We start from the raw sequence: 27,370 nt of genomic DNA, 5'->3' as shown, positions 1-27,370 counted from the left end.
ACGCGTCCCGGCGTGCGCCGCTGCGGACGGGGAGCGCTCGGGGGGGGAGACCCTGCGGGGGAGGCGCGCGGTGGTGTGCGCTCTTGTGTGGTCCTGTGTTGTGCTACCCGGGGGGATCAACAGGCTCAAGATGTCGAGGAACGTAAGTGCTGCTCGCACCGGCCGCCCGGGCCGGTCCGTTCCCCCCACGAGGTGCCCTGGCTGGGGCCAGAGGCCTGGACGGGTCACAGCCCCCGGGCATCTCCAGAGGAGACGAAGAGAAGCCCCATCCCCTGCTTTGGCTGCTTGCGTGTTCTGATCTAAAGCTGCATCTTGGCAATCCCCCGCAGCCCGCCTACACACAGATAAACCCCTGGGCTCTCACAGGACGGCAGCAGCGGTTTTGTTTTAAGCTATCGGGTTTTGTTGCCCTGGATGTAATTATTTTGAAGTATGCGGGCGCTCTGTCGCTGGTGAGGTGAAGTGTAACTTGTTATTTATAGCGATGTTTTAGCTGGTCTGGAATTCAGAACTGTTACTCAGTTTGTCACGGCCTGAATGCAGGGCGTGGACACCAAATACAGAACCTAGAGACAAACTGGAGAAAGCTTGAACCACTGTGAAAGAAATCGGTTTTTTCCATCAGGCTGGAGTTTTATTTATTGATTGTATTTCTGATTTCAAAAGTGTGATGAGTCGTTTAATGAGTGTGGGAAAATTTTGATCCGAGGCAAGAGGTGCTACTCTTTAGAGCAGTCGTATTAACAAAGCAAACAGACTTGTTTTGAAACGGAATGCTTTCCCCTTTCACACCAATATTGCATTTTTGGTTTATCTCCAACAGTTCTCTGACACTGGCAGCAGAAAAGAGCATGTTAAAATCACAAGTGAGTCCAAACCGGGGTTCCTGGAGAGGCTCAGCGAGACTTCTGGTGGCATGCTGATGGGACTTGTGACATTTCTTTTGGCTTTCTACCTTCTTTTTACCAATGAAGTAAGTGAAATATTGTCAGTGTTTGTACACAGCTTTATTACTTCATCCATGAGAAGAAGAATTTATGTTTGGACAACCTGGTGCTTATGCTTGGGATATAAGAGAAGAGTGAAATCACAGGGCCACAGGTAGTATTTCTGTAGAACTGAGTGTAGTAGAGACAGTGGCCGTGTGTGGTGAGACAGAAGATGAGAGACTGATGCAGAAACAGTCTGTGGTATTATTGTAAGGGAATTGCATGAGCCAGCCACATTCCAGCCTTCTCTCTTTTCTTGGGATAACAAAAGGCCCTAATTTCTAGTGTTGTTACAATTGTGCTAAAGGAATTCATACCCCATGTTGCAAAACCAGGAGTGTTATTTACTAATTTATTCTCAGTGTTATTTTATATCTTGGTTTTAGGTTGAAAAAAAGAATAAGCAGGGAATCCTAGTACCTTACCATTGCAAACATACAGGCTTTGGCAGTTTTGGAGTGGGGGAGCATAATTTTGTGAATTTTCACCTAAGACTTCCTTTTGTACCTCTATACGAGGAAAAAGAACTACTCCCACTTTTGATGACTTTGCAGAAAAAAGCACACCATGACATCATGGTAAGGCAGGGGAAACTGCTGCCAGGAAGTCTCCTGGGTCTGTGGAAAAGGGACCATAATTTGCATCATTTTTGCAGTTATTCATGAACTATGAACAAAAGAGGTGAAGAGCTTTGGACCATTGTAGGAATAATTTATGTTTGAGAAGCTTGGTCAATGGTAATGGTCCCGCTGTGTGGGGAAGAAATACTGCCTCAAACTGTGTCAGACACAGAGAGAGTGGAGAAGTACAAGTGTGTTTTGAAAATATGCCTTGAGGCTGAATACACAGGCATTCCTTGTGGTCCTCAGTTTAGTTGTCTTCTAACCTTTTTCACAAAACACTGCTGTGCCATTGATTCTCCACAAGTTGATTTTGGTTTTCTTGATTGCAGGGACGAGCGTTAAGGACAGCCAAATCTCTTGATGAGGGACTTTCTCTTGTGGTCCCTCTTGATACCATCCACAGTATCTCACAGCAGAATGAAGGGAGACTGGTGCACTTGTCTGGTGCTCTGAGTACATCTAAGGTAAATGAAATAGTACCTTGAAGATATGAGTATTTCAGCTTTGGAGGGAAGGAAAAGTCTTTGCCAATTAAAGTTATGTTTGATATCCAGAAGAGATGTGTAGCTTTTCTCCTCCTCTGTAAGCATTGCCAGCTACCACCCAAACTTCATCCTGTATTCAAATGTGTGTAACATAGAGCTAACTGTGTCCAGGGAGGTATGTAAATGGGTTTGATAGTAAAAGTACAGTGTTTGAATTTGTGAGGTACAGCATTTCTACTGACTGGTGTTTTCTTTAACTTTTCCACAGCCCTTGTTTGACCCCAGCTACGGGCTTTCCATCCAGGCTGTCAAACTTAAGCGTAACGTGGAAATGTACCAGTGGGTAGAATATGAAGATTCCAAGTAAGTGAAAGTAATCTTTAGAAGTTCTTTATAAAACTGTTGTATTAACAGGATCCCCTCACAATTTTTTTGTAACTTCATTCAATCTCTTAATTTCTTTAGTACTTTAAATGTGTGCAAATTGAAGTTCTTAACTAAACCGAGACACGATTTCTTGATTTTTATAAGACTCTGATACCTTAATAATAAAAAAACAACATTAATTTCTAGATTTGAAAGTAAACTGGAAATTTTAGTTGTTTGAGAAACACTTGGGTTAGCTCATCATAGGCAATATTGCAGTCTTTGTACCTTTTCAAGGCAATTAACAAAACTAATGAGATGTTTGCTCGTAGTTGCAAACCAAATAGGGAAAATGTTTCTGCTATTACTAATAATTCCACTGACAGTAGTATGAAAGTTATTAGCTCTTAGGTAGGTCTGACTGCACAGAATTCGTGTTCCAGATGTCTTTCATGTCACAAAAAAAGTCAGAGGTTGTGAAGGTTTGAAAAACAATTTCTCAGTTTTAGCTTGCTTATGGTGCAACATCTGTAAAACATTTGATTTAGGTCAGCTCACTGTCTTTAATACTAGTTGTTCCTCATTGATCTAGTCAACACCTCCTTGTTGGAAACATGGGAATAAACAGGTTGTGACTGTTCAGCATTTGTGTGTAGTTTTCTCCTTGTCTTCAGAGCCTGTAGTTGAGAGAAGAGTTAAGTTATGTGTGAAGATAAGTTTGTGTTGTCAGTGATCTGTCTGTTCATTTCATTTGTAAAGTGTATTCTGCCCTGAGCAGGGGTGTGTGTGCACTGTTTTGGTTCTCATCCCAACCCCTTTTGTCTACAGGGAATATGAAGAGAATGGTGAGATTAAGAAAGAGACAAAGTATTCATACAGTAAGTTGATCAACGGAAAGTACCTTTTTTTATGCATGTAACTTTGGGCTTTTGTGTGTGTATTTTATTTTTGGTAAAACCTGAATTTTCTTCTTGGGAAAGCAAGGAAAGGAATGTGAAGAAATAAACAAAAGTTCTGATACCTAAACAAGCGGCAGAACCTCCTTTCTTGAGCTAACTGAGGTGAAAGGAGATGTGCTGTTAGCAGAAAGTACTGCAGAAAACCTGAGTCTTGTCCTGGAACTGCTAAAGGTTCAGAGCAGCATCCAGGGATAGAAGGCTCCAGAGGTAGGACTCACAAGGCCCCCAGTGACAGGAAATGGGCAGAGATGGAAGTTTGTTCAAAGCTACACCTGAGATTACGCTTCAGACATGGAGTAACTGGGCATTTATCAGCTGTGAGCAGCATAGAATAGACAGGAAAGAGCAGTGTAGCTGCTGCCTCCTGTAAGGGAGCCTTTTGAAAACTTGTTTATGTGTTGGTACCAGGTAATGAAAACCACCAGCACCTTCTGATGTGCACTGTGGCTTTTGTCAAAGGCTTTTTTGGCAGGAGCAGAACTGAGCGTGATATTCTGATCTGCCCAGGGGCTGGAAAATACTCTGAGTCATCATATTGGAGATTGGTCTCTGTGCTTCATTTATCTCTGATTAAAGCTCATGGATGTGTAACGTGGGCGTGCAGCAGTTTCTGGGTGTGATCATGTAAAACTACCCAGCTCAGTGAAACCTTGGACTCTGCTGCATGGAGGTACATAAGGAGCAAAGCTAGTGGTTGCGAGCTGTGAAAAACAGCCTTATAGGCTGACAGGGAACAAAAAGAAATGCCATTTAAAAAACCAGCTGCCCTCTCAAGACTGATGGATTCTGTCCAGTGAATGTCTGTGTATTATTAGCTGTGGTGGGTTAGGCTTGGCTGGCAGCCAAGGACCCACACAGCTGCTTGCCTGCTTTCCTCCTCAGGGGTACTGGAGAAGAGACTGGGAAGAACAGGAATTAGAGAGCTTGTAGGTTGAAATAAAGATAGGGAGATGGCTTTCCAGTTGCCATTGTGGGCAAAACAGACTTGACTGGGGAAAATTAACTTAAATATTTTTTTTAATTGATAATAAATTAATTACTGAGTCGGTGTTGGCAAAACACATTTGCTCTCGCCCTTTTCCAGGATCGAGTTCACTCCAGACTCCTGTCCCTTTGCCCTCTGCCCCTTGTTATCACCACAGGTTACCCTCACTCCCTTTAGTGAGGGCTGGGGTTGGGCTTACAGTCCGTACATGGTGGTTTCTCTCTGCCACTCTTTCCAGCTGGTTTCAGCAGAACTCACAGCCCTTCCTCACAAAACCAGGTTATTCCCAAAGTGTGGAGCCAGGAATCAAAGCTTGATCATGGAAGATACCAGCAGCAAAGCTGAGCAAAGTTGAGTTACAATTTTATCCCTAACATTTATTTTTTTTCCCTAAATCCCACCATTCCCTAATAGGGATCTAGGAGGATGGATCTAAGTATCAGTACAGACTATCACATACATACCTTGATGTAAACAGTATTACTGGAAGTGTGACTTAGAGCTGATTAATTGATTAAGAGGTGTCTTCAGTAACTCAGATCCAAGTGTCTCTTCCTCAACCTTCATATCATTCTGTTTAGATACAGAGTGGAAATCGGAAGTTGTGAACAGCAGAAACTTTGATAAAGAAATTGGACACAAAAACCCAAGGTAATGTTTCACCTGGCACAGTCCCTCTGGAGTCTGTCACTGGATCTGATCACAGATGAAAGCTAAATGACTAATTTCATAACACAGTGAAGTAGATGGAAACTGCTGTTCTTTTGGTAGTTGGGAGAATGAAGGCATAAAGAAATTAGAGAGCAGTTCAGAGCTGCCTGGTGGGACCAGAATTAAGCTGTCCATTGGTAATGGCTGGGCATCAAGCTATTGTTAAATTACCCATGGACCTTGGGGTCTCTGTGGAGGAGAACTTGAATGGGTTCCTTTCTGGCTTTTATTGTCCTTTAGTGCAGTCTATTGGTAATTCTTTCTTTTTACAAGTAGAGGGTTAGAATAGCAGATGTCCCCTGAGCTTGTCATGCCACTTGCATGCTGCCTTTTCTAAATCAGTGTGCATAAGCTCACAGGCTTGTTTATGGCAATTGCCATATAGAATTTGTTTCTTATATCTCTCATCTGCAGCATTTTAGTTACACTATAATGTGCCATTTTTATTGCTGAGTTTTAGCTTGCTGGCCATTCTCCTGAAGTTTACCATAATACCTTTTCTGTGCCGTATATTACATACTGTAAAATAAGAGTTTGATTCTGGGACTAATCAGGGACTCTCTCTGTTCCTCAGTGCCATGGCTGTGGAGTCTTTCACTGCTGTTTCTCCTAACGTCCAGGTCGGCAGCTTTGTCCTTTCTAAGGGTAAGGATTGCTCTGTCCTGGCTTTGTGTCTGCTGTTGCATCAGCAGTGGACTTTGGTTCTTTTCACCGTAGCCGTCGTGTCCAGTGATAATGGGGAAGCCAGCCAGCAAATTGGCTGTTCCAGGTTAGACACTGGGCCTCAGCGTGATGCTTTGTTCTCATTAGGTCTCGTGGATAAAATTGACAACTTCAAGCAGTTGAGCTTGGCAAACCTTGAGGATCCACATGCTGATGTTACCCGAGGAGGAGATTACTTTTATCACAGTGAGAACCCCAGGCGTCCAGAAGTAAGACAAGAAAGATAAACCAAAGCAGTGATTACTCTTAGGTGAAAAAGAAAGTGAGGCATGTCCCATTTCTATTTAAAGATATAGAAAATGGAGTGCAGACCATCACACAGGATGACTCCCTTAGTGCAGTCCTTCAGCATGAGTTCTTCTCTTGCAGGAAGCTTCTGATCCTGCTTCTTTGTCTTCTGTTTTCTTGAGTCTGCCATGCTTTTAAATGGAAAGACATGGAATGGTGCTGGGAGGTGGTTTCTACCTCTGCCTTGCTGAAAGCAGTACAATGAAATGGCTTGTTGTCAGCTTGTGCTGCCTGATCTGCTCTGCCAAAAGATGAAATGACTAGCGATGAACAAAGCATATAATTGGTGTTAATGTGCTCCTGCAGCTAAATCAGAGGGGGCATTGCAACACAGCTTTTGAGCTCTCCTGTTCCGGCTGTCAACTAGCCCTGAAAAAGTACAGCTTGGAAATCATTCTGGATATCCTCTGGTTTGACATAAACATTCAGAAGAAGTGTTACTACATAAAGGGTGTTCCCATGCTCACTTGTCTTTCCTGTGATTCTCCTTTGTGAAACAATCTTTCTTGACTTCCATTCTTTTCTTGTTTGTAGGTGGGAGACCTTCGTGTCTCGTTCTTCTATGCAGGTCTAAGTGGAGATGATCCCCATTTGGGCTCTGCTGATAAGGTGAATCTTCAGCTGTTTTTGTGTTTTGTAAACTCTGTTCCCAACTCAGTAACGAGTAAATACTTTTCCCTTTGTTCCAAGGTGACTGTGATTGCTCGCCAGCGAGGTGATCAGCTGGTTCCATATCACACCAAGTCTGGAGACGTCCTGGAGATCCTGTACCCTGGGGATCTCTCTGTGGAGGTGAGATACTACACTGTACTAGTGAAGGGTTAAAACTGGAGATGGTAGTGCAGAAGCAGCAGAGGAGCAAGCTCTCATTCTTCTTCAGGCCTGCTCTAATGGAGCAGATACTCAATGTAAACATTGGCTTTTCTCCCTCCTTTTTCTAGAACAACATGCTGTAGCCTGTCTTTGCCTTCCAGGTTCCTGCACATTCTGTGTGTTGCAGAAAATACCAAGCTTTGGCCAGTAACAGTCCATAATTTGGCTATAATAATTCCTGGGTTTTTTTTTTAATCCTCTTGTGATGCTTTTGAACATCCTTTGCTTTAAAGACTGTTTCTGCATCTTCTCATTTTGCTTTTATTTGCTCCTTCGTAGTTTCCTGCTTATACATTCATGCACGTGCTTTTGAAAAGGTGTCGTATAACAATAGTAAAAATCGGGCTTTAATTAAATAAACCATAGGAGGTATTCTCTCTTCAGCTCCTAATAACAGGACTTCAGGCTTGTTTGAAGTGTTTATTGCAATTGTGGCTGAGAAAGAACCTTCAGGCAGAGCATTATGCTCCAGTAAATCCTGCATGCTCCAGCAATTTGGTGGTTCATTTACTCCTTTTAGTAGGTTTGTTTCCATTAATGATTGTATCATGCCTTGCTGCAAAAAAAACCCCAGATGTCAAGAGTTTACAGGAGCTCCCAAAAACAGTTAAAAGGGCTTTTGTTTTGACTTGAAAGTAGCACTAGAATCCCCTCTCTGCTGTGAGCTTTGAATCTTCATTAGAAAGAATTCTAGTTTGTTGAAAATTAACTCACTACAAGTGAATAATTTGTAGAGTAGTTGTATGTACAAGTAATCAGTCAGTCATACACTGATTTAGTGCTTTATTATGTCCCAGCCGTCTTCATGTGAACATTTTCTAGAGCCAGAAGGTCATACAGCCCATTTTGAAAAAAATCTTAGAAGTCTTGCAGATAGATGCTTTGCTTTGCCTGATGAAATGCAGAAATACCTTTTATCTTTTCTTCCCTTCCTCCTGCTTGCTCTCTTTCACACACCTTTCCTTCAGCCATCAGTGGATAGTATTGCCTTTTCTGTCTTCCTCTGAGCACAGTGAAGTCAGATCCTTCTGTCTTCAGTACAGTCACTTATTAGTATCTTGTTTTCCACCGTAATGTTGAATGTATCCGACTGCAGCAAAACCTGTGTGCTCTCTGCCTGTGGTTAGTGTCAAATGGTGCTTGTTAGGCTCTTAATTCAGGAAAAAATTCAGTTTCCCTCGTGCTGCACTGTGCAATCTATTGCAGTGCACTGCCACACTGCACAAACAAAACCCTGTGGAATGAGCTGCAATGTACTTTCCACAAGAGAAATTGTACTCCTAAAATGCTGTTGGCTCTGATTTGCTCATAATATACTGGAATTAAGAGGATCTGGAAAGAAATTGAGGAACAGGCTTCATGTCATGATGTTTGCTTTCAGGAGGTGTTTCAGAAGGAGCATCAGAGTAACACCATGAAGACCTGGGCCCTCCGTGCAGCAGGCTGGCTCTCAATGTTTGTAGGCATCAGCCTAATGACTCGAATCTTTTACACATTAGGTAAGATTTTTTACAGAAAGGTAAAATGATCTACAAATAGGATTGTAACCTCTAGAGAGTCTTCTTTTGCTCCCATATGCAGTTAATTAGTTTGGAGACCAGAAGGAATCTGGTTTGAACTCAGATTTGATTTGATCTGAAAGTCACTGTAGGCAACTGCGGGTAAACAGGATCCCAAAACCATCTGGTTGCTTTGTGAACACTAAAAATATCCCATGCAAATATCTGTTGCCAGTCTCAGAAGATCCAAGTGCAGTGCTTACCAAAATCAGAAGCCAAAGCACATGTTGGGCTGGTTTTTTCAAAAGGTGCTGCAAGACAATGACTTTCTGCACCCACATACAGCTGGTCCCCCCCAACAGGTCCTAGTCAGTAGTTGTATGGAAATATGTCTTCGTGTCTGGTTATTCTACGCCATTGTAAACAACAGCAAAGAAAGTTTTTGTTTATCTTTTTAACCTATAAAAATGCTGGAATAAAAACAGAAAAGCAGGACGATGCCTCAAACTTGTATAAACTTCAGACATCAAAGCTATCATTTGCTTTGTAGCTGGCAACTTTTTTTTCTGATCTGTTTATCCATATACATGCTGCTGCAAGATCTACTGTTACCTGAAATTAATTTTCGTGCTAGCATCTTGTATCAGTTGCCCTAGACTTGTTCCATGGCTACAAGGCTATTCATCTCCTCTGCCTCTCAAGCCTTGGACAAGTCTTCAGACTTCATTTTGGATTATCTCCTGTCTGAAGAGATCACGATAGCCTTGCCTTATATATTTAGCTGCTGCTTAATTATCAAGTGCCTTGAGGATGCCTGGAATGCCTTACCCAGTGCTCATGATAAATAGCTCGAGTCTGTCTTTTGATTGCATTAGTTAGTGTGCAGGTCCTAGGCACAAACGAGACTTTCTTTTAAACTGTCATCCTGTCAGCTGCTTTATCCCATGTTTAATTCTCTCTGCAGTGGACTGGTTTCCTGTTGTGAGGGATCTGGTTAACATTGGATTAAAAGCGTTTGCCTTCTGCGTGGCCACTTCGCTGTCACTCCTGACCATCTCCGTGGGGTGGCTCTTCTACCGCCCCCTCTGGGCTCTGCTCATCGCGCTGCTCGCCGTGGTTCCCGTCGTGGTGGCGAGATCTCGTGTTCCACCCAAGAAGCAGCAGTGAGAAGGAGGTGGTCGGGTCTTGAGCTGAATCCTAGTTAGAAACTTCTCAAGTGCATTTCTGTCCTGGCTCTTGCACTGTGCTTCCAGCAAATCACAGCTCAGCAGCGAGCACCAAGAGCTGGGGAGGGGGCTTGAACGGGACTGTTGATACACGTTATCCATGGGACTATAGGATGGTGTTTGTAGGAAGTCAGTGACATCAACTTGGGGGAAAAAAGCAGTTTGGAGTGTCTGTGTTGATGATAAGTTAGTGAACAAGCAGCTTTGTGCCTCTTACTGCTTAGTAATTCCCCTGATTTGAGAACTGGCAAGTCCTCACTGACAGGTGTGGGTGTGTTTTGGAGAAGGTGCCAGCTGGATCCTATGGACCATGGTTAGGTATCCTTAGGAAATACGTGTGTCTACCTGTCCCTGAAAACCCTCCCTCTGCTGCCTTTTCTAGTAGCACAGTCAGGTACATTCCTTTGGCTGATGCATTTGGCAGTGTGTGTGTTTAAAGGGAAAGTTGCTTAGGCAAATTCCACCCAATACTCATGTAAACCATGTGCTTCTGGACTGAGGATTTTCAAAGTAACTCAGTATAATGACTGGCCAGGTTAGCAGTGCTCTGAGGTCGGGCGAATTTATTAAGAGGCATTGATTTCCCCCAACCTTTTAAAAGTCTCTGAAGTTGTTCTTGATTAAGCATCCAAAATGATAGCCCAGACTATACCATTGCATAAGTATTTCAAAAATTTAACTTCAAATCGCACTTAAGGGGATGCTCTGAGGTCACTAACCTGTAAATAAACAACCTGCTGCCTTGAAACAACATCAGCTTTTATAATTGAATATATAGTCTTTAAAATATTTGGGGTTTTTTTGCTGTGTATACTGTTTCTTTTGAATTTCACTTAGTAAGGACAATGAACATACTCCATGAAATTAAATAATGGAAATGTTTTGCCTAACTAGTTTTCATAGATTTTAGTAGCCTAAATTAAGAGCTTTGTATCATGTTAGAGGAATGCCTTCTTGTAGTGTTGTGATGGCTCATGTTTACATATTTCTGTTGTAACCAGTACTCAAGACTGGAGACACTCTTGTACTGTTTAAAGTCTCTCCACCAGGATGGAGTCTGGCTTCCAGATGGGCCCTCCTGCACTACAGTGTTTCAGGGGTTTCTCTAAGTATATACAATTCTGTACAAAAATAATGTCTTCATTTATGAAATCTATTTATGACCATCAGAAGAGTGTTCTCTGTACCAAAAGAACTTGACTTGAACATACATAAAAGCAAATATTTGCTAGAAATGGTACTGACAGAGAAATGAGTTACAAATCATAAATGTTTTGAGAAGTCGTAATTACTTTATTAGTCTTGATTACTTTAATTCTTTTGGTATTTCAGTTCAGTCTCGTGTCTCAGTTCTGCCGGTAAAAGCAGGAGCAGTGTGTGAAAGGACAGGGAGGGGATGTGGCCTCATGCATGCAGCTGGCCCGTGTTAGCGGTACTGCAGCGTCTTCCTGCTGCTCACCAACACCAACTTGTGCTCCACCAGTTAGGAACTGCGCTCCACTGGGGAGAGAAATGGGTTGGAATGCTGCTGTTTTGCCCATGATGCAGGACGCTAGCCAGCATTACCAAATTAGAGATGAAGATACAATTTTCTACAGAAGTGCTGAGCTTTTGTATATTTAATAAAATACGGTTTTCAAAAGGTTGGTCTGTAGGATTCTTTTTTATTAAATGTAAGTATTGTACATTTTATGTCCAGGAATAGTGTCCAGGTTCGTGCGGATTAGTTTGCAGCTTCCACATGAACTAGTTTTCTGTTGTTGGTTGAGATAAATGCACAGGTGTGTTTTGTTTGTCCTGCAAATACTTCCCCATTTTGGGAAGCAAGTTGCTAATGACAGCACAGCTGCTCTCTGGTTTGTGTACTGCTGGTGCCAGTCTGCCATGGTTTTACTCACCGTTACTGACTACTGAAATCAGTCACCTCCTTGCCTCTGCAAGATTATTTGAAAAATATGATGGTTCAACCTGACTGCAACAGCCTATTGTATTTCTAAAGAGACTGAGGGGTTACCTGTCCCTTCAGCAGTGTAAAGTACTTTTGTCTTGCATCCCAGCATGTGCACCAGAATAATACACAGTAAATTAAGATTCCTTTCACAGACAAGAACTTCACATTCCACATGACAGGTGCTCTGGTGAAGCCAAGACTCACTTTCACTGCACGTACATAAACAGTGTTTCTATAGGAACAGCCTGAAGCACATTTACTCTTTCATCTTTCCCATGCTTAGGCTGGGAGCACCAGCTGTCCACATGGCTGCTAAGCAGGATCCTGCCATCTGAAAATGTTCTTGTCTCTTTTCCAGCTGATATAAGTAATTCCTAGACTCACAGCTTTGTGTATCCCTGCTGTGTCCCAAGTGAGGCAGCACAGAGTTGCTTTGGTACAGCTGATACCAGCTCCTGATTTAAGCTGATGAACAGCTACCAATACCAGCAGAAGCTGGACATGGGCCCCACACTGAGCACACTCATCTCAGGGTGTATCCTGTGTCCACACTAACTCAGAAGGAAATACACCCTCTGGGCCCACTGCAGTATTACCTGTTCCTGCAAGATACAGACTTCTTGAAGCTTTATGTACACGTCAGATCTACTCCCCAAGCCTCCAGCTTAGGTTGGTCTTTATTTATTTGGAATTTGGTAGCAAAAACTGAACACTGAGAATGAAGACCCTTAACATGAGAACAATTCACAAGCAGCTGGTTCTGGGCTATCCTGGGACCCAGGATATTACAGTTCTTAACCACGGTCCTTCCAGGGAAACAGCTGCTTACAGAACAGCAAGCTGGCCAGAGGGGAGGTGTAACAGACAACAGATTCTTTTTTTCAAACTTTAATTTGATCTACAAATACAGTACAAAAATAGATTTTTTTTTTCTGAACATAATTACATGTAAGCCATTTTCTGGCATTTCAATCTTTTCTATGTGACAATGTCCAGCAATGACTAAACTGTTTTCCTCTCTACTTTTGCAGAGACAGTATCAGTGGAATTTAGATATATAATACTGCAAAAGACAGATCAGTATTTCTACTACAAAGTGCAGGAAAAGCTTGTGTAGATTTTACATTCCTCTCTCAACAGTTTTTTAATGCTATGGTACTGAATAACAAGAATTCTATGGTTTCAGTGAATTTTGTTTCTGACAGTGACATTCAGCCAGTTTTACATGTTTTGCTTCAGAACAGGATCTTGGTAAGAAACAGAAGCAAATATGTATATATTCAAATTACTTAAGAAGGCATACTGAATCTTAAGTTTGAAATGAGGACAGGGCTTTTACCTTCCAAAGCACAAGATTTCTGAACATAAAGGAAGACAGTAGACTGAAAAGCCAAATCCAAGTTCCCAAAATACAACTATTCTTTACAAAGTAAATTTTGATTCCTCCAATTCCTGATTGGCTATTTCTTTTGACCTTAGAGGAAGTATATCTCCTTCTGTGATTATGAGACAGAAAGGCAAGAACTCTCACCATGGATTTGGATAAGCTATGGATCAAAGCAGGTATCAGCAGTCCTTTGGACAGCTCTCCACAGACAGTTAAAGAGCAGCTGGATGCTTTAATTCTGAGCAAGCAGGGAAAAATGAAAAGGAGTAAAAATGGGAAAAGAGGGTGCTAATGAAAGAAGTACTTCTGGAAACTGAATAATAGGAGCTGAGCAATACAAAGGAGAAGAAAACCCTTCAAGCCGCAAAGTGATCTTCTCAGAAGGTGTAACTGCATGTCTGCTGCTCCTAAGCCTAAGGATAAAAGGAAGAATCTAATTACCTCTATCAAAGGAAACTGGATACTGAGTGAGGGTGGTCCCTGACAGCTCAGAAACACAAGTGCCCAGGAAGACTAAGTCCCTAACTGGCAAAGGATACTTTTACTGTGACTAATGTTCTTGCATCTGGAAATAGCAAGGAAAAAGCTTGCTCTAATCACAATTTCTCAAAAGGGAACAACTGTGCTTCTTCACCTTTCCTTTCTCGCTTGCTCTTTCTGGTCTTTTTCTCTTCTTCTTTTTTCTCTAACTGGCGATTTTGGGGCCAAGAAATAGCCACATTCCCCACTGCGCTCTCTGAGCTCGGAGCTCCTTCTTCATCAGAAGAGAATCCCGCCCCTTTCTCTGTCTCAGGTGCTGATGGCTCAGTCTAGAAAAAACAGGCATGAAAACGTTAAGTTGTTCTAGGAAACACTCATAACCTCCCCCTTCTAAAAGGGCTTGTCATCTGTCCCAGTGACACTGAGTGACCTTACTGAAGTTGGTTGTTCCGGTTTGGGGCTATTTCTGGACATCAAACATTCCTTCAACACAACCAAAATGTTTTTAATGATGGATAAATAAAACCAAACCTGCTAGAAAAAGATCAGGCTTTTCACTTTTCTCACTGGGGAGAAGATTAAGAACTAAAATACCTGACTTCATAACAAAAAAGTATCCCAATCTCATCCCATTAGCTACATGCTTGGCTTGGAGGAATAAATCTAGGAAGGGGGTATGTCAAAATACAATACCAAAAAATGATGCTTTGGGAAGCAATAATCTCTTGTTAAACAATAATGAATCTTTGATGGACATGACTACATCGAATTTCTGGTGTAGTTTTTTTGACTAGGTGCTAGTCACATGCTACCAGTGGGAAAGACAAAGATTTTTGAGCAACTATACTCTGGAAATTCTAGTCTACAGTTGGAAACATAACATATTGGAAAGACTGGAAAAACATCTATTGGTAGAAAGATAACATCCTGAAAAAGAAATCACTAACAGAAATGCAGAATACCTTGATGGAGTAGCGTTTCTTCAGTTTCTCTCTGATGAGAAGTCCTTTTGTCAGCAGCTTCCAGTTTCCCAGAGCTCTCTTCTCACGCTTCTGTGGGGGATTGTTGTTGAAAAGAAAAAAATTTACTATTATGAGTTTTGATGTATTTGTGCCCACAGAAGACCAAAGTCTGAAGATTTTTTTTTAAACTGCCAACAAAAAAAACCAACACCAACTTAAATGTGTCACAGAAAAAGATTACAGGCAAATAGATTCTTAAATGTAAAATGTATTTGTGTCCAATTACCTGCTAAATACACAAATTACAGTCACTTTCTAATGTACACACTGATTGTGCAAATTACACCAGAACTACCTCCAAAACTTTATTCTTACCTGTGTATTCCTCATTTTTGTTTCCCAGCAGACATGGAAAACTATTCCAGAGTATGCAGATATTGCTACACACTTGTACTGTATCCCACTGCCGTCTGGACAGCAAGTCCAACCTGGGGCTCTCGGGGGATGCACCAAGCCCCTCACAGTCACTGCGCTCTGTGTTTGTCGCTTACACAGCCCACCCTGTTTGATTGTCCACAGTTTCAATGAAATTCACTTAATACAAGTAACAATAAGGAAGCTGCAAAAATAACTCTCACCTCCTTCTCCTTCTTTTCTATTTCTGCTTGTTCATTCTCCCAGGCAGCAATGAGAACATCTTTGTACTCCTCACACACCACGTAGCCATCGGTACTAGGAAGGAGAACACAATCCTCTGTCAGCTACGAGAAGAAAGAAACGGGACAAATACCTGCTGACCCAGCCAACCCAAAGCTACTGAACACTGACAGAACTGCCTGTCTCAAAAGATCTAAGTGTGTAACTGGTCACATGCACTCTTTAACACGGGGTATACAGCTTCTGCAGGACATCAACATCTGGCAGCTGCAACAAAGCAGCTTCACGTACACTGGGTGTGAGTAGCCGCCATGAAAATCAAATCCAGTGATGGCTTGAACACAGTCAATGTTCAGCTTTCGTGCCACTCTGTTCAGGTTTGGAAGTTTCAGCTGCACACAGCCAACGGGTAACATGGATGGCAGGAAGAGATAGACATTTCCGTACTCATTCCGAGGAACCTGTTATTGCAAAATTAAAGACAGATGGTGATATTCCTGCTTTTTGAAGGGAGGTGAAAATCCCTGGTGCAACTCAGGGGCCCTCCCTTCCTTCTGATCTCCTGCATTCCACTCTAGTATTCAATTAATATGCACATGATAAAGCATAAGCCTAGATTTTAGCTGCATGGTTATCTCCTAGCTATGTCCTCTGCCCAGGTCTTGTTACTCAGGCTGTAATGCAGAGAATTAGCAAAGCAAATATGGTCTAAGAAAATCAGATCAACAAAATTACAACTCCAGCAGTGCACTGCCAGCACTCACTACCTGTACTCAGGAGAGAAAGGTCTCTAAAGTTTTGCCCATTTTCTCCTGAGTGCAGTTAGCTGAGAACTCTTAATCCTGAATCCAGACGTTACTGACTGATCTCACATCTGAAATATGCAACTTCTGGAAAAATAAAGTCCAGAGTTCCATACAAAACACTTCTTTTAACACCAGCCCTCTGCATTCCCAGCTACCTTCCCATCCACTGCTATAGGAGGCTGATACTCCTCTGTCTGCCAGTGGCCGAACAGCGCCAGGTCCTCTCGGTCCCGGTTTGCCGGCTCCATGAGGCGCGCCTTCCTCGCCTGGTTGGAAAATCCCTTCACCATCTGCAAATACAACGACCAAGCCTGTAACACCACCTAACAACAAGCTGACAGTGATTTCAGATTTTCCTAGGACATCAAAGGAGGAGGTTCTGAAAGAGCAGAAATGCTATTTCCTAGATTCAGTATCCACTGCCTATAAATGATAGCCCACGGCACCTTGTACGTGCACATCAGCAGTGCACATAAAACACTAGGATGTCTTTGAAGATGAAAAGGGAGCAGTTCTGCCAGATACCCTCAGGGTGGGAAGAAGAGAAAGCTAGGCTTTGGGTAGTATGTAGGAACTACAGGCACAGGAGATGGACAGATTCACAGTGCAGCTACCAAAAGCCAGGCAAGCAAGTGAGAAATCTGCTGACAAAGAGAAAACAAAAACCAAAAGAGAACTGAGCCTGAGCTTCAGGGGGCAGGTGTATTGCACAGGAGGAAGTCAAACCCTCTTACCTTGTAAGGCACTTCTCCAATCCTCACCACCCGAGCTTTCTTCAGCCAAGTGTCCCTGGAGTGCAGAGTGTGTACACAGTCTCTAGGAAGGCCAGAAAGAAGCAAACATAAGAATAGTGAAGTGATCTATAAGAGATCTTCCAAAATCTCAGGAGTAGTAGAAAAACTGTATCTAAGTGATAGGCAAATGCTGTCTGAGCAGCGAAATGCCTCACCTGTCTGTGCATGTGGACCAAGACTACTGCTGATACCATCATGCAAATTAGCTCTTCAATTTATCACAAATGTCACAGACACAGGTGACAACACATGCACAACTCACCTGGAGTAGACAGCCTCTCCCCTGCAGTACCCCAGGATAGCAGCTGACTCAGGATAGATCGCCTGGTATTTCAAGAGGTGCCTCTTCAGTGCATAGAGAGGGTGGTTTTTGTACTCTCCAATTGCTGTTGGTAGAGGCTGATCTTGAAGCTTAACTTGAAACTGTAGGAATCATACAAAGGAGAGTGATTTCCCAACTCTATTGAACTACTATGACTATAGTACGGACCAAAGGAAAAAAAAACCACCAGAAACTTAATCAGATGAGCCAACAAACCAAAGCATTCTTGTTGCCAATAGGTACGAAGATATGTGTACTCAGATCTTTGTATTTCAACGACTCTGAGCAGGGTAATGCTAAACTGTACAGAACTACATTGTTATGTTTCCAGCATCAGATGTGCAGTACTTTTACTAAGCAAATTTCTCTGAACAGAGTCTAATCAATATTATTTTAATCTACCATTGTATATCCCCCTTAAAACATCCTCCATCTCAACATTTCAAGCTCAAATACAAACCTTCCTCAGGGAAAGATTCCTAATGATTTTTCCCTGCATGAGAATCCAAGGACTGAACTCCTGGCACTAAATGTTCTGAACAACCTGTTGCCATTTACCTCAGTTTCTTCCTTTCTGTCCCTTTCCACATTGGGACTTTCATAGGGCTGCAGTGTCTCTTCCCACCACTCAGGGTCCACACGGATCTTCCTTGTTGCAGTCATCCACACTGGATCATACCTCTGTGTCACATCCCTGACGCTCCCATCATTGTCAAACCCCACAACGTAGAAAAGGGGCTTTGTGGCATGTGTGAAGCACAGCTGGGGCTGGCCAACGTTGCCATGAACACAGTCTACACAAACCCATTTGTCCTCACGGTTAAGGAAAACCTCCAGCCACTGGTCTGTGCCTGTCGCTTTCCTCACCTCCTGTTGTCCATCATCCTCATCACTAGAAATGATTTTGTTTCTCTTTTTCTGTCCTGCAGGCAAGGCTGGAGCTGTACTTTTTGCTGGCTTAGGCTCAGATCCACACGAATTTTTTGACAGCCTTGATTCTGAAGTCTCAGTTTTAGGGCTTTTTAGAGTAGTCATCTTTGCCTTCTGGGAGGCCAGTGAGCTCCTCCGCCTTTTAGAGACAGTTTCAAAATCCTCATCAGAGAGATCACTCTCCTCCTCTGAAACCTCAAAGTCTGAAACACTGCCCTCATCACTTTCACTCTCTTCCTTGTAACACACTTTGGAGGCCACTCGTCTCCGCCGATCATTCTTGGGCCTGACTGGCACATCTTTTTCTGCTAAACTGCTCTCATTACTTGATTCCTTCTGTTCCTGGTTGCCTTTAGCCAGCTTTGACTTGTGAGCGCCTTTGGTCTGAGCAGTTTTGGCTTTCTTTGGCTCCTTGATGTCTTCTTCGCTCTCTGAGGATTTCTCATCCTGCTTGGCTTTTTTGCAGGGGCATTTTTTTGCCCCAGCTTTGGGTGTTGTGGCAGAACTCTCCTGTCCCTCAGAGGTGTTGCTGAGAGACTGCCTCTTGGATGAGCTCCTTCCCTGCAAAGAAACAGGCTAGGTCACTTTTATCACCATGGCTAAGAATGTTAAAAAAAAGACTGAAATCAGCCCAAGGTTCATGCAGACCAAAGGTTGGCAGGCACAGTCAAATGGCATGTCTTAGGGGCTTGAAAACTTCAGGCAAATGGCTGAAGAGAGGTGTAATCATGCAGCAAGTGTTTGCTAAGTTTTAAAGAAATTTAAAAGCACTGAAGCATGTCTTTGCTGAAACACAAAAATGTGTGGCTTCTTTAAAGGAGAAAACTAAAAATTCAGGGTTTGCATTTTTTTGCACTATAGCTAGAACACTGGTTCATGCAGTAAGTGATGCATTTCAAGTTGCAACAGCCAGAGTTTCTTTAATCCTACTAAATCAGTGATCTATTCTTTATTCCACACAAACAGCAGAAACTACCTTTGGTCTTGTATCCTTGAGAGGAATAGGCTGAAAAGACAGCACGAGGCGACACAGCAGCTGTAATGCTCGCAGAATAATTAAAAATATCTGCAAAGCAATTTAAATTTAATTTAATCACAGCACTCCAGATAAAAATACAACAAAATAAAAAGCCACAGAATCACCTACATGACCAATCTATTTTCTCCAAATCCAACCCTCACAACCACTTTGTGTATGACCTGACATACAGCACTGATCCAGCATCCAAACTCAGCAACCAACCCTGCACTTCCCAGTCTCTTACATGAACCAACTCCTCATCATCCTGTGCAGCATAGATGGCAAAGCGCCTCTCCAAGGTCGACTGAAGGGGCTCTCCTTTTTCAGTGGAAAGCTCATCATTAACAGTGAAGGTTCCAATAAACCTGAAATATGAGACACCTACTTATTGTCTAGTGTTTGTGACTGTATTCCTAAACTTCAGAGTTGACCCTTTTCTGGAAAAAGGACAGACTCTCTCCCGTGTATTTAAAATCAAAAAAAAAAAATCACTGAAAACTGGTAACTAGTTACCCCTCTCCCTGAACTCTTGCTCTACATTCTATGACAGCATGATTTCTAGAAAAGTTTTACCATTTCACCAAGTTGGAAAGGTAGATCAGGTCCACTTTGCCTGCGGGCACTGTGGTGAAGCGGGTGGGGATGACGGACAGACCGATGGCGAGGAGATCTGGCTGACTGCAGATCCTGTTCCGATAGAAACCATTCGCTAACAAACACAGGAGGTGAACCTGAGAGAGAAAAGTTTTTACAGTGAGTTCTCAAAAGACCTTCTTTAGTGGAACTTTTGTCCATGGTAAAGATAAGGAACACTTCACTGCTTCTTCTAACAGAGACAGGCAAAAATGAAACCTCCCAAGCATTCACAGGGTGGAAACAGCGCTGTCTTCAGAAGACAGGAAAGCCTTGAAGTCCCTGTCAGTGTCTCCTGCTCTACATGACTGGCAGTTTAACCCTCATAGAATGAAAAGATCTCCCTCAACGGAGAGATATACATCCTACTTGCATATGGTTTAAGCTAGAGTTTTACTAATGCAGACACTGATGTTTCCAGCTCACAATTTAGGAGGAGTCTAACAATCATTTGTCAGGACTACAGCCTTTTTATTTTTTCATTTCTAGCCACGGCCCCACATTATTCGGTCAAAACTAAGCATCTTCTTTATTACAAATCACTTCAGCAATCTTTATGCTCATCTTTTTCTCTGCCAGGGTTCTCTGTGACAAATACCTTATGTGTGTCCTCACGAACCTCCTTGCTGAAACGTTTCATCATCCTCCGAAGATACGCTTCAAACTCGGCTTTCCTTTTTTCTCTGCAGAAGATTACAAAAGAGATGCATGCTGTGGGATTTCTGTGGACCTGCCTTTCCAGACACCTGAACTGGCTCAGTTCACAAAGAGAATCCATCCCAGAGAATCTTCCGGGCACACTTACAGAAAAGTTTAGTTACTGGCTATGTGAATAGGCAAGAAGGATGCATATGACTGTGAACTCCATGCTCCTGACTACTGAGAGCTTGGTATATTCAGATGGTCTAAATTCTACCTAACTTCATGTGCCTTCAGTTTCTTATCAAAGGTTTTGGACAGCTCCATACTAAATTTAACTGAATTGTCTGACTTTTAGACTACTGCTGGCATTCCATTCAGATTCCAGGAAAAATGGTTTTCTCATCATCAGGCCTCCAGCCACCACCCAAAGTCAGCCTTCCTTGGGTTAATGCTCCCAGATGCCAAGGGCATTCATTTGACCCACCTATTCACACCTCAGGTATTGGCACACAGAAGCTTCCATCTGAGCTGTTAAGACATTTGCAGAAACAAAATGCCAGTCACCCACAGCTCTCCTTGCAGATCTACTGCTGTCCCTTGATTTAGAATAAAGCACAGTGAGGTTACATGCTTGATTTTCAAGGAAGCTGAGAAGTTTCTATTCCTGCCAACTTCTATTGCAGATTTTTGGTAAAATTGTCAAAGTGTAGACTGCTCTCTGTCCCTTGACCCTGCATCATTCCAACTGAACCGTCTGCACAAAGTGGGGACTTTCACCCAGAACACGGCAAGTCAGTGACAGCTAAGACTTAGCATACTTTTAACTTCATCCTTTACCAGCCCTCCACTGCCTCCTTGTTCTTACCTCCTCTCTCTTTTCTTCATCTGCTCTGGGGTTTCAATCTCTATCTCCACAGGTTTGCTTGGCAGCCCCACTGCTGGAAGAACAGCAGCTTCTTCAAACTTATCTGTGGCAGGTTCCTGGAGCTCTGAAAAAATAAAATATTAATAAATTATAAGTAAGCATGGAACAGACCCCCAGAGAGGACTGATAATGGGATAAGAACCTACATTTTCCTTCTCAAGTACTCAGTCTATAAACTGAACATTCCTAGTAATTACCAGCTCCCAGACTTTCCGTAACAGTGTGTGTGCTCAGTTATTTCAAATAACTGTTGGATGCCAGTCACCTGCTGTAGAAGAATCAGCTCACAACAGTTTAATGCCTAGTGACTGTCACAGGCAAACTCAGTCAGGAGAAAGGTGAATGGAGCAGATGTGACTTCAAGGGTACTTGTAAAATACCAAAGAAAAAACCTGACAGCTCTTCACTTTAGAAGGCATAAATGTGTAGCAGCAAAATAAGAAGATTATGATCATCATGATTCTTAACATAGTTTGTTGATGGCCATGTAATCAAACAGCTCAGTTGGTTTCATCTTCACTCTTCTTTACTGGGAATTCACAGTTTTGAATCTTCAAACTGACTCATCCTTAGCTGCTCAGCATCAGCCAACACAAGCAGCTGAGAAAGTGCTTTGTGCATGGCAGCATGATTTTAATGTAAGCCAAAAGGTCAGCAACTGTGTGGCTCTTTTTCTTCTTTGGAACCTTTCTAAAAGCATTGTGAGATATGAGCTTTTAGATACAGATATACAGATGGAACACACTTTAAGTATACAGAGTATAAGCATTTATCTGAGTCCAAATGAGAAATGGTTCAAAAATCAAATTATTAAAAAAATATTTTTTTAAAAATTAATAAACATGCAATTGCTACCTTCCACATCCTCCCATTCATCTTCACTTTCATCATCATCATCATCATTGTCAGTATTGTCTTCACTCATCTCTTTTTTAACAGGTGATTCTTTCTTCAACTTCATCTCCTTCTGAGGGGGCTTTGATGAGTCACTGTTAAAATTATCAAAACAGCTTCAGCACCATGAAATGTAGGTGCTTGTTTATTTAAGCAGAACAGAGAAAGAAGACACTAAAAATAGGGAAATAAATGGAGCATGACCTCTGCATCAACAACAACAGACTGAGTATCTGACAATTAAATCACAGAAATCTTCTCTGTAGAGCAAACTATCTCTGCCATAAATAACCACAGGCTCAATGGAATAACATGTTTCCAGTGCAAACTTAGGTTCTGATTCTGCATGGATGTTTAGGACGGAAAAAACCTAAACCTGAGCCACGCCTGAACCTACAGAAGGTTCCATCCTTTAGAACAGCTTGTACAAACCAGTCCTTGGAGAAATGGTTCACTGAATCATTTATTCTTACTGTGTACTGAAATTGGAGCTGTTTCTGTTTCCCTACAATAACGTCCAAGGCTCTGGGTGTCCACTGAAACGAGACCAATCAGTTTAATTTCTTTTTATTAATATATTTGCTATAGCAATCTACACATGCAGACTGTGCTGATATTATATTCATATTAAAAAAAAAAACCACCAGAGAATTATATGTTTAAAGATTTCTGCCTATCATCCAAATCTCAGGACAGCATTTATTCATGCTGGATTCCATAAAACATCCCTGGTCCCATGTGAAAACTAAAACAAATGAAATAAAATTTTATATTTAAATGACCGAATTCGGAAAGGCTCACAAATTTCCTTCCCATGCAGCCCATCTTCCTCAGGACTGACTCTACACTGCTCACATACACAGAACCAGGCCCTAAAGAAATCAGATGAAGAGAAAGCTCCCACAGACTAGAATGATAAGTAAACTTACCTGCACATTTCCTCTTTGTTACAGTTCTCTTTATTTCTACCGTTCCTTTTATTTTCTTTTGTTTGTGATTTTGCCCCTGTTTGTTTTGAAGTTTTTGCTGAGTTGGAAACTCCATTATCACAACCTTCTTCCTTTTTCCTAGCTGGAGCTTTTGAGTTCTTTTTTGTACTGGGTTTTTCCTCTTCAAAATCATCTGCACAGGAGAGAAGAAGGGAAAATACGTTAAAGGATGAAGTTTCATCTCCATGGCAACCAGAAAAAATATCTCCGTGGACCTCATTAGAGGCAGCTACAGAACTGAGCACTCGCAATGCTGAGTTTGTGAACAAATAGGTAAGATCTGAACAACGAGACTTAAAGAAAATATTTATAATAACGCAATGCACAAGAGGCACTTAAAGATTCTTAGTCTTACCGATGGGGTAGGCTGAAAACCAAGCATCGTGCTCGCCACTCACAAGAACTTATTACTTTGTGAAGCCGTGAGGCGAGACAAACCCCCCGGCTCGCTCAGCCTTTGTGAGCGCTCCTGGGGCAGCGTGCGGGGCCCGCGGCACACGCGGGTTAAACCCCCGATTTCTGTGCGCCCCTGGCACTGGTAACACCGCCGATCCACCGCGATCCCCACCCACGGCTCCAGCCTGCGGTGACTGCCCTTCCCTCACGAGCTCCCCCGCTGCCCACCCCGGCCTGGAGCGGCCCCAACCCGCGGCGATGGCCCAGCGCCCGGCCCGCCCCGACACGGCCTCTGTGCCGCACTCACCCTCCTCCTCTTCCTCCTCCGCAGCCCCCCGGAGCGTCTCTTTCTGGCAGCCGCGGGCCGGGGCGATGCTTTGCGCTTCCTGGCCATGGCGCTCCCCGCAGGTCCCGCCGCGGCCCCGGCCCGGCCCCGCGCCGGGGAAGGGGAAAGGGAAGGGAAGGGGCCGGGCCATAAAGTCTCGCGGGCGGGCGCGGAGGCGGTTTGAAAGATGGCGGACGAGGTGGATCAGGTGAGCGGCTCCAGCGGCGCGCAGGGAAGGAGCTCCCGGTGCCTCCCGCCTCTCTCCGCGGCCCGGGGCGGGAGGGAGAGGCAGCGGCAGCTCTCGGCTGCCCGGCTGGGCTGGGCTGGGCGCGCCCGAGCCCGGGCACCCTCCGTGAGGCGCAGCCCCTCGGGGAGCGTTTTCCGTGTGGAATGAAATTCCTGCTCGGGCTCGGAGCTTGTGCCGCCGCTGAGGCGCGGACAAGGCTCCCTTCAGGCCCGTTTGCCTGGGCAGGAAAATGCAGGAAAGCTGCCGAGGACAGTGCCTCCTCGCTGAGGAGGAAGGAAGGAGGGAGCAAGCTGCGGGATGCGCACGGAGGGGTTCACGGTTTTTTGCTTGTGATCCCCAAAGCGCGCCGTTACCACAAAAAGGGGCCTCAGCCCGCGGTGTTCAGGTTTCAGAGCAGCCTCGGGGCCTGGCCTGGCTGCCCTGCGGCCGAGCAGGGCCTCGGGAGAGGAGGGGGGTGTGTGGGGCAGTGTATGACCGGGTGACTGAGGTCACCTGAGCGTGTGACCAGGTCCCTGACTGTGCTGGCAGAGGTGTCAGCCTGGGTTTGGCTCTCCTGGCCTGCACTGTGCCATGGCACAGCCGTGGTGCTGGTTCACGTGTAGGCTCTCTGCTGCAGTGGGGATGATGGTTGCTGGTAAGAAAAACTGTTCCATAGAATCACAGAATGGTTTGGGTTAGAAGGGGCCTAAAGGTCATCTAGGTCCAATCCCTCTGTGTGTGAGGTGTGATTTGCTGCAGAATAAACAAGCCTTTTAGCTACTGTTGCTTAGGCTGGTGAATATCCATAGAGTGGTAAATAGCTGCACTCAGGTTCATCAGGATGTGAAGAGATGATTTGAAATACTTGCATCTATGTTCTTACTTCTCTGTTTTCTGTGTCTCACAAACGCTTAGGAACGGAGAAGTTCACAGGCTTCTTCTCTACACGTAACTCTTATGTTTTGTTTTTTAGCAACAAACAACAAATACTGTAGAGGAGCCACTTGATCTCATCAGACTCAGTCTAGATGAGCGAATTTATGTCAAAATGCGGAATGACAGAGAGCTCAGAGGCAGGCTTCATGTAAGTAAAACGTTCGGAACGCTGTCATACTCATTCAGCTAAGGACTGGGCAACTGTTTTTTATGTACAACAGGCTGTTATGCAAGTTTACCTGTAATGTTCCATTAATTGTTCAAAAAACTAGTTTGGAACCACAGGTATTTGTATCTCACGGTTGAAAGTATGGAAAGGGTTAGAGAAGGTAGATGGAAAAATCATCTTAGTAACAAGGTCTGAACACTTTCTCTTACAGAAGTGTAATGCGATCAGTGAAAAAATCTAATTTGTTCAGTACTTTGTCTGCTATTAACTGCTTCCCTTGAAAGTTAGGAGATGTATTTTGATTTTCTTGTCTCCTGAATGTTACCAAGCAATTCATTTCACTGCTCTTGGCTTACGTTTCTGTGTCTGTGAAATGAGCAATAATGCTGCAAGCGTCTTCTTGTGATGTACCCTGAGGTCTCTTCAAGACAGAACTAACGAGGTTATCACTATCACATGAGTATCTCTTGAGGCACACCTGATGAGGGTATGATGGGATATATACTCAGCTGGGTTCTCAGTAAATCTCATTTGTGTAAGTGCTTTCTTCTGAGATACGACTCTTGACGAAAAGGATTTTTGCTTTCTTTTAAGTCAGTCATCCTTCCTGAGTGTTGTGCTTTGCTGGGGAAGAGAACCAGTTGCCCATGTGTTAATTTGGCCTCGACTCCTTTGGAAACACAGAGATGATGAGAGATCCATGAGGCACATGTGTTATTTCCGACATGCTTTTGTAAGGTTTCTGGAACATATGTTTATTTTAAGGTTTTGTAGTACTGTATGTGAAACAGCTTTCATAACCTTTAAGTTGTCCCCAGGCAATCAATTCCAGGAGGTTGGACTGGCAGCAGAGAATGTGTAGCTGGTTTAATGTTAATGAAGTGTGTCTGTCTCTGAGTTCTTGTATGTGTTCTCATACAATGCTTTAGAGCTATTTCCTGTAAATGTTTTCCTTTTTTTTCTGCTACAAAGTACCCATTTGTTTATGTTTGTTTGGAATTATAACTACAACTGATACTACTTTGTTTTGACATAGTGACGTATTTTGGTCAAAATCAGACTAAACTAATTTTGTCTGAAAGACTTGCTAAAACTCTCATTTTAGTAAGCTCATTTTTTAATTTTGGAAGAAATAATAAAATAACTTCATTCCTACAGGCATATGATCAGCACTTAAATATGATTTTGGGTGATGTGGAAGAAACTGTGACTACAATAGAGATTGATGAGGAAACCTATGAAGAGATTTATAAAGTAAGGACGTAGTGTATTTATCCCCATAGATTCTTTCATTTTAAGCTACACTGTTATATTGCTAAAGTAGTTTATTGCTGACTGTTTTAAGCTGACTGTCCCAACCTCTAACAGAAGTTTGGGACAAATTGTAATGAAAGTACACAGGACATCCAAAAACTTGGTGTTACTTGTATTGATCCCTTCAGTGTGTCAGAACATTGTGTGTTTGTTGGAGTTGTTTCAGGTGTGTTTTTTATGATTGAATTTGGTCATATGCTTAGCAGAGATGTTTTGTGATCTATGCTTTTGTAAATGTAAACTTTTCTTCTTTCCTTTTTCCCAGTCTACCAAAAGGAATATTCCGATGCTCTTTGTCAGAGGGGACGGTGTTGTGCTTGTAGCTCCCCCGCTGAGGGTTGGTTGAAGCAACAAAGGATTTAACCTTCTTGGAAAGTTCCAGACTTTGGACAGTGGTTTGTGTTTCAATCATGTGTCTCAAAATTCTGTATATGTTTTTTATAAAATGTTTTTGGCTGTTCTTTTGGGAAGGGAGGGAAAGGGAACCAGTTTGTCTGGCAGAAAGTACATGTAGTCAGTTGAAGCAGTGTAAACCCAACCTGATTTTCTCAGAATTAATGTAACTGCTGTAAATTGGCTGTCTTGTCACATCAGTAAAGGAATCCTTCATTTTTTTCAATCTTGGTAATAGCACTGTCTCTTATGTTTGTTTGTTTTAAATAAATTTTGGGTTATCTTTCAGATTTGACTTGTCATGTTTTTGTGTTGAGGACATATATTCTTCTATAGAGCTAGTTCTTTATTAAAGTTGCAGTATGCAGCCTCACTTTCTGAGAAAGTGGTAACTTTAATGTGTTGTTTTAACTTCTGTCCTTACTAATGCACGAGTCTTGCAGATTGTTTTGGGGGATAACACTGCATAAATCAGTGGTGCAGTAATTTAT

At 42.9% G+C, this 27,370-nt stretch overlaps 3 protein-coding genes across 4 annotated transcripts; 2 read left to right on the top strand and 1 right to left on the bottom strand.

Moving 5' to 3' along the window:
• Positions 1 to 103: 103 nt before the first annotated feature.
• Positions 104 to 11,015, top strand: TMEM43 (transmembrane protein 43). Of its 2 annotated transcripts, none has more exons than XM_008925283.3 (12): positions 104 to 142; positions 824 to 973; positions 1,942 to 2,076; positions 2,366 to 2,460; positions 3,292 to 3,341; positions 4,989 to 5,058; positions 5,693 to 5,763; positions 5,929 to 6,050; positions 6,664 to 6,738; positions 6,820 to 6,921; positions 8,384 to 8,501; positions 9,466 to 11,015. In XM_008925283.3, the coding sequence occupies exons 1-12, from the start codon at positions 131 to 133 to the stop codon at positions 9,666 to 9,668; spliced, it is 1,203 nt and encodes a 400-aa protein (XP_008923531.2). In that variant the 5' UTR covers positions 104 to 130; the 3' UTR covers positions 9,669 to 11,015. The 2 variants fall into 2 exon arrangements, with proteins under 2 accessions (XP_008923531.2, XP_029814157.1); XM_029958297.1 differs by having other exon boundaries at positions 821 to 973.
• Positions 11,016 to 11,371: 356 nt separating this feature from the next.
• On the bottom strand, positions 11,372 to 23,910 carry XPC (XPC complex subunit, DNA damage recognition and repair factor). The gene is given in 17 exon segments (XM_008925282.4): positions 11,372 to 13,874; positions 14,508 to 14,597; positions 15,146 to 15,239; positions 15,456 to 15,625; positions 16,126 to 16,260; positions 16,705 to 16,786; positions 17,027 to 17,187; positions 17,645 to 18,577; positions 18,993 to 19,082; positions 19,282 to 19,402; positions 19,611 to 19,768; positions 20,269 to 20,353; positions 21,178 to 21,301; positions 22,093 to 22,226; positions 23,061 to 23,253; positions 23,824 to 23,844; positions 23,847 to 23,910. Coding segments are annotated over 17 exon segments (2,868 nt in total). The 3' UTR covers positions 11,372 to 13,661.
• A 47-nt stretch (positions 23,911 to 23,957) lies between these two features.
• On the top strand, positions 23,958 to 27,169 carry LSM3 (LSM3 homolog, U6 small nuclear RNA and mRNA degradation associated). The gene is made up of 4 exons (XM_018068450.2): positions 23,958 to 24,049; positions 25,041 to 25,151; positions 26,331 to 26,426; positions 26,752 to 27,169. The coding sequence occupies exons 1-4, from the start codon at positions 24,029 to 24,031 to the stop codon at positions 26,830 to 26,832; spliced, it is 309 nt and encodes a 102-aa protein (XP_017923939.1). The 5' UTR covers positions 23,958 to 24,028; the 3' UTR covers positions 26,833 to 27,169.
• Positions 27,170 to 27,370: the final 201 nt, after the last annotated feature.

The sequence above is a fragment of the Manacus vitellinus genome, unplaced genomic scaffold (assembly GCF_001715985.3).
Source record: "Manacus vitellinus isolate BGI_N305 unplaced genomic scaffold, ASM171598v3 scaffold_14_pilon, whole genome shotgun sequence".
Taxonomy (NCBI): domain Eukaryota; kingdom Metazoa; phylum Chordata; class Aves; order Passeriformes; family Pipridae; genus Manacus; species Manacus vitellinus.
The sequence above is the reverse complement of the archived record's forward strand: the minus strand, read 5'-3'. Positions and strand labels throughout refer to the sequence as shown.

Bases quoted from the DNA above. Each gene is read 5' to 3' on its own strand.
- TMEM43 (XM_029958297.1), top strand. The intron at 2,461-3,291 runs GTAAGTGAAAGT...TTTTGTCTACAG, and splicing joins GTAGAATATGAAGATTCCAA to GGAATATGAAGAGAATGGTG. The intron at 5,764-5,928 runs GTAAGGATTGCT...TGTTCTCATTAG, and splicing joins CAGCTTTGTCCTTTCTAAGG to GTCTCGTGGATAAAATTGAC.
- LSM3 (XM_018068450.2), top strand. From the start codon at position 24,029: ATGGCGGACGAGGTGGATCAG. The intron at 24,050-25,040 runs GTGAGCGGCTCC...TTTGTTTTTTAG, and splicing joins TGGCGGACGAGGTGGATCAG to CAACAAACAACAAATACTGT. The intron at 25,152-26,330 runs GTAAGTAAAACG...TCATTCCTACAG, and splicing joins AGCTCAGAGGCAGGCTTCAT to GCATATGATCAGCACTTAAA.